General features: G+C 35.7%; 1 protein-coding gene across 18 annotated transcripts in view; it reads right to left on the minus strand.

Moving 5' to 3' along the window:
* PAM (peptidylglycine alpha-amidating monooxygenase) overlaps positions 1–13,277 on the minus strand; it is a 280,689-nt gene that overhangs the window by 43,293 nt on the left and 224,119 nt on the right. For all 18 annotated transcript variants that reach the window (XM_060009091.1, XM_060009096.1, XM_060009095.1 and 15 more), the window contains 2 exons: positions 12,533–12,717; positions 11,391–11,456 (listed from right to left, as the gene is read on the minus strand). In XM_060009091.1, coding sequence (XP_059865074.1) covers positions 11,391–11,456; positions 12,533–12,717 — 251 coding nt within the window. The remainder of the gene's footprint in view (positions 1–11,390; positions 11,457–12,532; positions 12,718–13,277) is intronic.

Raw genomic sequence — 13,277 nt, forward strand, 5'->3', positions numbered from 1 at the left:
TTAATCCTCATCAGTTACATCTATGGTTTCAAATCCATTCACATCAACTGTGTGAATGGGAAACATGTATATTCTCTATGGAATCATAAATCTGCTATTCTAACCCAAACCCAAAGGAAACCCACAGTTCTTCCTTTTCTCACTCTATACTAAGTGCTGCTAATGAAACTTATGATTGTGGAGTCCTTTTGCTTATGTTTTAATTACATTTATAGCATGATCAGAAAACATTTATAAAATCTTTTTTATGACCATTAGGAAATAAAAATAATAACTGGTTTAGGCAGGATACATTCCACTAAAGAATATGTTATTAAAATATTGGTGCAAGGCGATATGAAGTCTTTCCAAAATGATGCTGAGATCCTGTCATGTTTATAAATAATCTTGGTTTAATGATTCAAAGTAGGTTTTCAATTCTTGCCCATGAAAGCAGCTTATCCTAGGTGAGATCTTCAATCAGAAAATAATTACCAAGTATTAGGGCCAATATCAGTAAAATGAACAAAGCAAATTACAATGCAACCAATTCTGGTAGTCCACAGTGGCATTCTGCCTTAGAGAAAAGAAATTAACCCATTACTGTGTAATTGTCCTGCCCCACACACTAAATATAAATAGCTTAATACGCTGTTGTGCAATGAAACATTTTATATAGAAGATGAAAACAAGATGACTTCAGGAACAGAAAAAGAACACAATTTTAAAACTTGAATCCATGACATTAGGCTAATGTTGATGGAGGAACACAGGCTTAGAACTATGCATAGTTATTGAGGTTTGTCAGTAAAAATCTAAAAGCTGTGATAAAATACCAAATACAGAGTACTCGGTTCCTTTGAAATGATCATTTACAATGATCACTGGATTAGGAAAACAAAAATTTAGCAACGTAAGAGGCTTGGCTTCACACAAATGCACTGGCCTTGTGAGAACACAGCTTCAGAGCAGCATCTCACTTCTAGAGGTTACATGCAGGAGCCCACTAGATGGCTATCTCTTACATTCTTATACACAAACCAAAAAGGTTTCTTTTTTTTTCTCTTCTGGTGTATGGAGTATATGAAATCCCAAAATGTTAACCGTCTTTCTTAGTCATATTAAGATCGTGATTGAGGAAATCTACCTAACCTTGAGTACAATGGATGGAATAGAATATAAACAGAGGAAGTTGGGTGGTCTCTACCCCAGTTTCATTTCTCAATATTCTCTTTTTCTTTTCAGTTTATATTATAGCCATATTGGACTTTTACTTCCTTGAATGTCAACTCTAAGAAGATGTTGTTTCTTCTTCCTGGGACATTCTTTCCCTAGTAATCAACTAGTTCCTCAACCTTCAGATGCTACTTAGGCATCACTTACATCCAAGAAGCCTGCCTTGACAATTGCTGCTAGGTGCACCTACAGCACTCTGCTCTTTCCTTGTATTGTTATTACCCGATGTCTGGTCTGCATTTCACACTAGTGTTCGGATCCAACCCCTGACACTTAATAGCTATTTTCTGTGCCTTTAAGCAAGTTACTTAGCCTTTTAAAATAGATAATGACAACTACCCTTAAAAATTGTTTTGTGGATTTAAAGAAGATAGTTAATGTAAAATGCCCAGTCCAGTGTATTTCATAAAGTAGATATCACTAAATTATAGCTATTATAATTACTAATGACAAAGATATAAACTCTAGTTGCAACATGCATCTGATTCAACCTATTGTTTACCTAAAATTTTTCAAAATCAGTCTCTGTTTCGTATTGGTATTTTCATAATGGAAAAAAGCCACCTTTAAGTTTACAGCCTTCTATTTTCTCAACAAGTCATTACGGCTGCCTTTGTGATTTGCTTCCTGATTTTGCCAAAGAAGGTTGTACCTGCACTTCTGCACTTTCTCTCTCTCTCTTTTTTTTTTATCAGTCTATTTTTGGAGAAAGAACTATCCCTACCCCAGTGTTCTGGATGCCAGCCCTCCCTGAGCCTTCTAAGGCCTTTCCCATCTCCTTTTTCTTTCCTTTTCTAATACAATTACTCTGCCAAAGATTTGACTCAGGCTATAAACACACTCACTTTGGGCTTATCTTGAGTGGTCATGGAGGTGAGAAGAGACCCTCCTCTGACACAGTATGTCTTTCAAGCTTTTTCATTTTCCCTCTTTCTTTAACAAGTTCCAACACCATCTACAAGAGCTTTCTATGATAATGGAAATAGTCTATACCTGTGCTGCCAATATGATAGCTCCTAGACACATGGGACTATTGAGTATTTGTAATGTGGCCAGTAAGACTAAGAAACTTAACTTTTAAGTTTACTTACTTTTAATTCATTTATATTCAAAGTTAAACAGCCACATGCGGTTAGTATCTACCATACTGGACAGTGCGGGGTTATGTGCTGCTTCATCCTTCCTCATATCCTCTTTCTTCCTAAATCGAAGGCATTTGCTTCCACTCCCTACTTCACTCCTGTATGGCTTCTGCATGAGTTGCTGAAGAGCTCCTAGTTGCCAAAGCCAATAGACTCTTCATCCTGACCTACTGGTGGCATGTAGCACTTTCATAGTTCCTTCAGAACCTCTCTCCTTACAATATTGTTCTTTCCAGATCTTCACCTGTCATCTTGGCTTCCTCTTATTCTGCCCAACATATGGAATGTTCCTGTTTTCTGAGGTCTATCCCTGGCATACTTTTATTGTCCCTGGCTAAGACTTCTTCCTACTAAGTGATCTCAGCCACTCACAAAGCTTAAGCTGCTACATTCAGACAAGTGACTCCAAAATCTGGAGATTTCCTAGAACCTAGTGGTACATAAAACTGCCATCTGGAAATTTCCACTTGGATTGAATGTCTATTTCAATGGGATTTTGAACTCAACATGTCTAAACCTGGGCGCTTAATCTTCTCCCCATACTTTATTATTTTTTTTATAGTATCTCTCTCAGCGATGAAACCATGTTTTGGGACCATCAATCCAGAAAACTAGATTCATCTTTCTCTCACCAGTGAATCACAAAGTCATTTGATTCATAGATGCCGATTTGTCAACATCACCTTTTCCCTCCCTCCCACCAGTACTCACCTGAGATTCTTATCACCCCATAATTGTCGTGCTGGAGGACTACCCCTTCGTCTTCAGAACAGACCCTCACCCCTGCCTTCGATGGAAAAGTCTGTCTGGAACGGTATTAAAGCTGCTTGACCTTTGTGCAACTGACTTGTGATTGAGGGTAACCTGCATCCCCTAGATACTTCCCAGTTATGACCCCTTTTCCTCAGCTCAGTTAACCTATGTGTTTCGGGGTAGTATTCTCTAATTCTATTCTGGGTCCTGCTGCTAAGCAGACCATATAATTTAATTACCAAACTGGGACACATTTGAGAAAGGAAAGGGGTGTTGTTAATATTTATACTAGGCATAAACGGTACAATCCTGGAAAAACTGGGAGGTATAATTACCCTACTTATTCTCGACAGAGATAACATATAAAGAAGTACTTTATAAACTACAAATGACAATAATAGTAATAGCAGCTAGTACTTTTTGAGAGCTCAGCATGACCAAGTCACTTTACTGAGTGCTTTATACGACAGAACACATTTAACTTCCGTGGAATACTTACTGTTCTCATTTTAGATGAGGAATCTAATGGCACAGTACTAAGGTGCACAGCTGGCAGCATGTTGCACTTGGATTTGAAGGAGACAGCCTGACAGAGGGATCCACCTTCTAAGTATCACTATACTGGATCCAGGTTACCTTATCTTCTCTGTACTGGCTGTATCTCTTTCCTGTGAATTCACCTCAGACCTGTCAATCTTAGTATATTAATTTTTTTTTCTTTTTAAAGTAACAGTCTACTGAGCTCAGGTGCCAGGTTTATGATTTAATTGAACAAGTTTCTTTTTTTTTGTCCTATCCTGGCTTGTCTTCTTTTTATTATAAGACTCTAATAAATTAGTCAATACAAACATATACAATGTATATGCAAAAAACTGGCCTAAAGAATAATGACCGGTTTCTTTTTGGCTTGAAAAAGTAGAAAAGTTTTCTATTTTCTATTCTCTTTAATAGTTTTCACTTACCACTGGCAATATGCCTTACATGTATGATAAAATTCTCTAAGATGATCCAAAAAAACTTTTTTCGTACATTAAAATTATCTGAGAAGGGACAAATGGCAAGGTATAAATGTGATTTTATATAAAAATAACCCCCTCTCATTTCTTATATATTGTCATATTTCCAGTGATTAGTACTGTTCCTATTATAGCAGATACTCAATAAATAATTCTGGAATGAATACTGTGTTATAAATGGCTTCTACATTAGTAAAGATAAAAATTTTTCCTTGATGATTTTAGGCTGCAGTGAGTTCTATTTCTTTCTTTTCCTCACTTCAAACTTTGATTCTTATCTTAAGAAATGCAGAAACGCTCTAGGTCTTTAAGTTATTTGGCCGAGTGGGTTTGGTATTTGGGAAACACTAGTGAAGTAGCAGCTAATGTGTCAGGAAAAGGAACACAGCATAACACAAGAGAGTCTAAAACACTACCAACTAAACTCCAAGTTTGTTAGCTGTGTGCTTGTTAGCTATTTCATGGCTCAATGTACATTTTTCTATTTAGTTGGGATCACTCAGTATTCCCTCCCACCAGCATGGAAGTTTCTCTGGTTTACTTTCAGGAATATGGTAAGATCAAACTAAACAAGATGGAAACATACCTTGAAAAAGTGCCCCATGCTTTTTTCTTTGAATAAAATGCTTTAAGATTATTGGATTAAAAATTAAGTACCCCTACTTTTAGACAGCATAAAATCTTAATTGTGGCAGGCATTTTTATTTTTAAAGTGATCAAGAGCCTCTTGGTAATCTTTCAGAATATAAACCGCCATTTCCCACACAAATCACTAGTACTTCATTACCTAAAACAAACAGCTTTTGTTACTGCTTATTGCTCTGTGATTTCTATGGTACATGGAGAGTAAATAGGATATTCATTGGCAGTTTAACCACTGACAAAATATGCCAAGTAACCAAGCTAATGAGATCACAATCATGCAACAACAACTGATTAATAAGGGGGATACGACGAATGAAAAGATAAAAGCATTTCTTTTTAGATTTTCGTATTTTAGTTTATGAGTCAGTCATAGCTGACACTTTGCCTTCTGGTTAAAGTTGATTTGGCTTACTGACTGTTTACTTATTACCAACCCACAACATTTATCCTACTAGCCTTAGGGAAATAAAACACATGATCATGATGACCGGCTTAAGGATCATACTTTATTACTTTTTCCTCCTATAGGACTCATCTGATTGTGAAACAATCAGAAATGGGCCTTTTAACTCTTTTCTTTTTTTAAGAAAATGAGACAAATGTGAAAAAGGAGAAGTTAGGAGATGATGACTTTTGCAACTGCCATACATACTGATCTATATCAGAAAGGCCAACCATGCGATAAATGATCATTCATATCTGCCTATTCTGTTATTAGGAAACCAATTCAGAAGAGCATCCCCTCAGCTTCCCAGAGCCTTGGGGGATATTTAGAGTTGTGTTTGATAGATGAGTTCAATAAATAAAGACTTGTGAGCTGCTCATAAATCATAACTGAATGGAAATACAAACAAGACTTGTATCTTCTTTAAAACAGCAAAGTGGTATTGAGAATGCTTGGAATAAGCTAAGAAGATGCTACTAAAATCATTTGGAATTTATTAGGGGATGAAGGGAGTGTCCTATTTTGAACAACAAAGGAATATAAATTTTAACTACTAAGCCCAGCCTGTGTTTCGCTCTTCTCATAAATGGTTTATCAACTGTTACTTTAATAAGCTTTTACAGTAGACTACTGTTGTGTTAAGTTGCAACCTTGTTCCCTTGATTCTGCTTACTTGATGAAACATGCCAATGGTAATTCATTTTTGTTAGCATAAAACCATTGTGAAATTATTCTGTTTCACAGAAGGTATCTGAAGACCTTTAACTATCTGGGGCCATGGAGTGTTTTCCCTCTACAAATTGTATTTTTGTCATATTCCTCCTGCTTTGGGAGTATAGTAGCTCATGCTGACCTTTGAGTATAAAGATTGATTATATGAGGGCATGAAGACTACAGTGAGAAGAGTTTGGAGCAAACTGAATAAAACATGCTAAAGGTCCTATCTGCAGCAAAAGAAATGCTGTCCAGAAAATAATGTACAATAACAAGGACATACTGGTATTGCAGATTTGACTTTCAATTCTGCCTTGAGGTTTTTTTTGTTTGTTTAAAAAAATTAATCAATTAATTAATTTATTTTTGGCTGCGTTAGGTCCTCGTTGCTGCGCGCGGGCCCTTTCCAGCTGCGGCAAGCGGGGGCTACCATTCGCCGTGGTGCACGGGCCTCTCACTGCGGTGGCCTCTCCCGTTGTGGAGCACCGGATCCAGGCGCGTGGGCTTCAGCAGTTGCGGCTTGCAGGCTCTAGAGCGCAGGCTCAGTAGTTGTGGCGCACGGGCTTAGCTGCTCCGCGGCATGTGGGATCCTCCAGGACCAGGGCTCAAACCCATGTCCCCTGCTCTGGCAGGCAGATTCCCAACCACTGGCCACCAGGGAAGTCCCTGCCTTAAGTTTTTTTTTTTTTTTGCCGTACGCGGGCCTCTCACCGTTGTGGCCTCTCCCATTGCGGAGCACAGGCGCCGGACGCGCAGGCTCAGCGTCCATGGCTCACGGGCCCAGCCGCTCCGCGGCATGTGGGATCCTCCCGGACCGGGACACGAACCCGCATCCCCTGTATCGGCAGGCGGACTCTCAACCACTGCGCCACCAGGGAAGGGAAGCCCCTTGAGTTTTTTTAAGACATAAAATCTTCCCAATACAACTGACGTAAGTTTCAACAGTAGATCTATACTCTGAATTTTAAAGGAGAGAAACACCCAAATTCAGAACTCCTAAATGTAGTTGTATAGATTCGTGCTTGAAGCTGGCATGCCTTTTAGTTTCAGCCCACATTCCTTGCCTAAACAATGTTGATAGAACGTTCAGGTTGTACCTTTAGTATAGTGAACATATATAAAAAATCATAATGCATAAGAAATAAAGAGAAAAAAAACATGCCTTAGTTTCCTAAAAGTGCCAACCAGAACATATAAGTAAAGGATACATTTGCGTGTGAAAAATCTCCACATCTTTCTCATTCTGTATAGTCTCCTAGGATTCATTTCCTCCACCCAGAATCACTGTCTAGTTGGGTTTTATTGTTTAGCTTATTGTACTTATTACATACACAGGGAGTTCTTTACTTACAACGTTTTCAAAGCTTGGTGACATTTCCATTTGTTTTGAATAGCCATTAGTGTTTTTCTACATAGAAGCAGGCATAATCAACTCATTCATCTAAGCTCACCTGTAGACAAATAGGCTATTTTCAAAGCACTATGGGCAGGAATATACACATATTATGCAGTCATTAAAAATCCTGCATGCCAATAATTTTTATAGTTGGAGGAAATATTCAAGATATGGTATTTTAAAAAGAAGATACAAAAATGTGTATATATTATGATCTAAATATTTTTAAAATAATATACATATATATGTAAAATATATATTTCACACAGGGTGTACATATACACCCATATTTCTGGGGATTATGGATGATTTTTGTTTACTTCTTAATACTTTTCTATAACTTCCATATATTCTATAATGAATATGATTAAAAAATTCTAATAAGCATTATTTTAAAAAAATCTCTGCAGATTTAATTAAAGCCTCATTAAAATGTTTTCCACTGTTGGGCTTCCCTGGTGGCACAGTGGTTAAGAATCCACCTGCCAATGCAGGGGACATGGGTTCGAGCCCTGGTCCGGGAAGATCCCACACGTCATGGAGCAACTAAGCCCGTGCACCACAACTACTGAGCCTGCGCTCTAGAACCCACAAGCCACAACTACTGAGCCCGTGAGCCACAACTACTGAAGCCCATGCACCTAGAGTCCATGCTCTGCAACAAGAGAAGCCACTGCAATGAGAAGCCCGCGCACCGCAACGAAGAGTAGTCCCCCTTCGCCACAACTAGAGAAAGCCCGCATGCAGCAACAAGACCCAATGCAGTCAAAAATAAATAAATAAAATAAATAAATTTATTAAAAGAAAATGTTTTCCACTGTTGCATGATCCAGGACAACCTGATAGGTAAAGATGTTCATATAATGAGGTTCCTCTGGTGTCTCCATAATTATACTTTTTGAGATAGAGTCTGAGATACATTTGCCTTTGGCCAAATTTTGTTCAAGAGGCAGCAAAGGCAGACAAGGATGCTGCAGCAGGTTAGTGTGCTTGTGAGTAAGCACAGGGTGGGCAATTCTACATGGATTCACACAAAACTCAGATGGCTCTTTCAAACTAGTTAACTTCTGGTCAAGGTTAATATTCTGGTGAAAATTAATAGCTAGCAATTTTAGTGGTAAGAATTTCAAAGGAAATAAAACACATATTTCTCCTGCGGAAAAGAGTATTACATAAACCTGTGTTAAATAGATTATTAGTTTGCTTTGGTTTTTTTTTTCTCTCCATGTTGGAGGTACCTACTACTTCCCGTCCATTTGTGGCACTGCTACATTTCTTTTTTTCAGCCTATGGCATATGAGTCTTTCTCTCTCTCTCTTTTTTTCTTTACTACCTCAGTAAAGGTCATCCCTTCTTTCCAACACAGCATTTATGACATATCATGACCTTTATCTTCCTGCCTGCTTTGCCAATGTATTAAGACAGGAAGCAAAAAAAAAAAAATATTGTTTGTATTATCCAGGTAGAACTTTCTCTATTATTTAGTCACTGATGGGTACAGAGCTTGCCTTTGGTTACATGTCCTCTTATGTTTTGGGTCTTTTCTTCCCTGCCCCTCAACTGTTCTATTTCCAATGGGAGTTTTATATCCTGTGTGACCAACATAGATGTTGTCTGTTAGTTTATGTCTAGCACAACTGAAATAATTCAGGGCTTTTATGTATCAGATATTTAAAATATTGAAAGAGTCAATACAACCAGGAGGAGTACTTGAACATAACTTGTTTTTGCCAGAATACCAAAATAAGGCAAAGGGTTAAGTCTGAGGGATTTCTTTAAAAATCAGCCTACGTGGTGTAATTTATTTGAATAATTAGAGCCCTCCTATCATCTACTTGGTCAATTTAACACCCCAGGGAATGAATACAAATAGACATTTTGTGCAAACAAACATCTCTGAGAAGAATGGGATACTCTCTCAGTAATGAGTAGATTTGCCCTGTGTATTGCAAGGAGATAGATTGATCTCACTAGCAAGTCAAATAAACTATGTGTACAAATATGCATTTGGAATATTTCTATATTTCTCTTTAAATTCCAGGACTAATGGAATAATAGAGAGGCTACATTGGTCATTGAAATAGCTTTTGGTGAGGTATTTGTCTTCACATAATCTAGGAGGTGACATTCTGATGGACCTACTAATTTCAACATATGAATGCCACAGCCTATTTTCTGCAGTATGAAAATTGAGTCAGACTACTGGTTTTTTCTTCCCAAGTTAAATCACTTTACAGCATTTTTATTCATAAGTAGAATAAAATGGTAACTACAGGAAAATAATTTATGTATCCACAGAATTCTTCTCTGAAACCATTAAGACTATACTGGGTATATAGCCCAATATATCAATAAACATATAAGGGTATATTTAAGCTTCTTAATACTATATGTATATGCTATCAAACATAAAAGGGTAAATGAATGGCAGTATATGAAAGTGTATTAAAGGATTTGGTTTTTAGGCATACATGACACCATCTAAAATCCTATGGTTTGAAAAGAACAGATTAAATCTAATATTTAAGGTTCCTCTGCTAATAAAACCTCCGTGTTTCTAATCTTTCAGGGGTTTCAATGTCTTTCTTGATCAACTCATGTAACTTCAAAAGGAAAAAAGTCCAGCCTCAGTTTCCATAGAAAAATTTTACAAGCTGCACCTACTAAATGGTGATCTCATTCCACACTGTACCACATATGCTGGTATTTGGAAATTATTCCAAAGACATACAGTTCAAACAGTGTGTGCAATGTCAAAATAATTCACTTTAAGTCTGATTAAATTTCTGGACAGTTATAGTAAACACTTAAAACTACTATATTTAAGCTACAATTATTGACTTCCTTACAAATTATATACACAGGATTGACAAATTTAGCTATTTTAAGTCATACTCAATAGTTCAGTAGGAACCACTTAGCATAAATTATTCACTATAAAATCATCTCCCTTTTTTTGACTTAATACAAAAATAGAAACAACTTCGAGCTAAGTTTATTTTTAAGCCATTTTGTTAGAATGAGATATGTTCCATGTTATGGAACATACTCTATATAATTTCAAAACTTTTATATTATAGTTTACCTTATTCTCCTTTCAGAATGCATTTTTTTCCTTTAAAAAGTCTGAGTTTTTAATTTTGCAAATACTATTAGTGCAAGAGTACTATCTTTGACATAGACTTAACAGAACACATTTTGAATAATTCCTATAGTGGTTTACAATACCCAAAGAGTCACAAATTTCTATAAGTTGCTAATAGAAAAATCCTATCTATTTCCTATACACTTTATGTTGTTAATAGAAGCATGTTTGCATTAACATTAAACTAATGCTTTTAAATATATTACATCTAGGCCAAAAACGACTTGATAACATACTTCAACACCTAACACAAAGTACTATGTTCCAATTTAACTGGCAAGAAAGCAAGATTCAGGAGAATAAATTTTCAGTGCCAGCACATACAGTATATGACCTACAACATCAAATATTACCACTTTAAATAAATAGAACAGAGGAAGAATGAAGCTTTCCTGACTCATCAGATGGCAACTTACCACAAAACTACAAATGCGTAAGATGATAATCCCGCCTACCTTAACTGAAGGCAGAGAAGAATGACTTAAAAGAGAGGCAAGATATGTTTAGTTCTTAATTTCTTTTTTTCTTGAACCTCAAATATAGTTATGAACACACCATACAAAACATACAAGAATTTAAATGTTAAAGGTCATAAGGTTTCAAAAGCAGCCCACTGATTGTTTCTAATGATTATATCTGCACTTACTTGCACTATATATAAAAGTTACAACATTAAATAAGGTAAAACAAAGACAGAAAAATCTAGTGGGACTAAATTACATTAATACTTTTATTTTCAAAGCCAAAGTGCAACATTTGACCATTTTCTCACGAATTATGTATTATATAAAATCAGCAATATGTAGGGTATTAGGCTGATAAAGAAAGACCTAAAATACCTCAATAACTTTAAAATTTGGTTGCCTATTTGGATAAGGAATACTTTTATAGGCCTAGTTACAGAAGTAAGCATACATACCCTGTTCTAATACTTCTTCTCGTTTTGGCTGCTGTAGTATAGAAGTCTTATCTTTATTCACTGTTTCTGTAAAGGATCAAAAGAGCTGAGCATAAATTTGCAGTATATATTACATACTTTAAATAGTTTATTGGAAATATGCTATCAACATAAAAATATTTTCAGGGTCTTGTATTTCATAAAAACAGTAGTATTATGAATTGACATGGTAGAAATGCTCTAATTCACAAAAAACTCTAGCATAACTACAAAGTACCAGACTCTGACTTAATAACTGGATCAACTACCCTTTCAGTAATATATAAATGATGCAGAATTTTAAAGATGCATTAATAAAACTGCTTGTATTTTTTAAAAGTTGAATCTAGTAATAATTTTAGGATATTTTCAGAACATTTTAAGGTACATTTTATAAATATATTACGATTTTTATAAATGACCTGATTGCTATGTTAATTTCTTTTATAAAATTTCCTATAGAAAGAAATAAGAAGTTCTGGCATTAAGACTGAACTTGTAATACTCAGTAAAGTCTCAGCATACTTCCTCCAATAAAACAGTATGTGGGTTTTGCAATTTTAAACTAAAGAAGTGACAATCAATATGACCATTTTGCAGATGAACAGTAAATTAAAGAACAATTTAGAGAATGAGACCAAAAAGACTAAGGCTAGTAATGCCTCATAAATCAAGAACTGTTCTTTGCTTGAAGACTCATTCAACAGATAATTTAGGGTATGGTCGGAGATGATAACCATTTTCATTGGCAAACTGTAGCACTCTTTAGAATATGGTGTATAAATTCATAAACTGAATCATTCATTACTGGTTATGGGAAGAATGAAACGAGGAAACTAGAAACACAAACTAAATGAAGAAAGATCTACATTTATGGAATTGGTCTCAAATGAATCTGTTTCATCACTAGTTGAGAGTTTTCACTTTAACTGTTTTGATGGGGGAATGTCAGGAGGGGAGATAGAGGATAAAGAGGGAAAAGAGGGAATCAGATTATGTGTACATATGCGACTGTTTGACAGAAGGAGGATGATTTTAAACATTAATCATATAGTCAAGTGAGACACATAAGAAAATATAAAATACAAAATCATACGTTGATTTAAATTAAACACCAATTTTACCTTTGTGATGTCCATGCATCATAACCATATCAGACTTCACAGGAATTGGAATGTTGGCCTCTGGTGGTATGGTTCTGAACAAATCTGGAGCGATATTCTGTGTACAGGTCATGAAAGAAACTGCATGCTTGGCTTCCATGTAATACATAATGTATAAGTTGCACATTTCATCACTAGATGTGCCACTGCAGGCAAAACAAAAAAACAAAAAAAAAAAACCCCAAAAAAACCCCAACCAAACAAACAAAAAAACCCACAGACATGACAAATCAGTCATTCACATAAAACACATTCTTAATGCAAGAAAAATGCAACCGGTAAATCTTCCAACAATGGATTCAAAGATGGAAATATTGTACATTTATTTTATAGCTTTCATTAAAACCCATCACAGTTTTCAACATCAAAAGCACACTTTCAAAGGCATATTTCCACTTAATAATGGAGTATTCTTTTGCAGTCACTCCATGGATATCACCAAATACTACTGACGGTAATGGCATTTCAGTTGCAATGAGATGCTTTCTTTCCTCTTCTAAATCCTTTTATTCTTTAGTCCTTCTTCTATTTGTTAAAACTCATAGATTGAGTAAAGTATTTATCTCATGGAAAATCTTAATTATTTACTTAATAACAATAAAATTCAGAACAGTTCAACAGAAACACCATATATTAATTACAAGTTTATATAAAAGTGGCTTTTTCCATTTAACCCTTAGAGTCAGGGATCTTGGTTTTGGTAACT

The sequence above is a fragment of the Delphinus delphis genome, chromosome 3 (genome assembly GCF_949987515.2).
Source record: "Delphinus delphis chromosome 3, mDelDel1.2, whole genome shotgun sequence".
Taxonomy (NCBI): domain Eukaryota; kingdom Metazoa; phylum Chordata; class Mammalia; order Artiodactyla; family Delphinidae; genus Delphinus; species Delphinus delphis.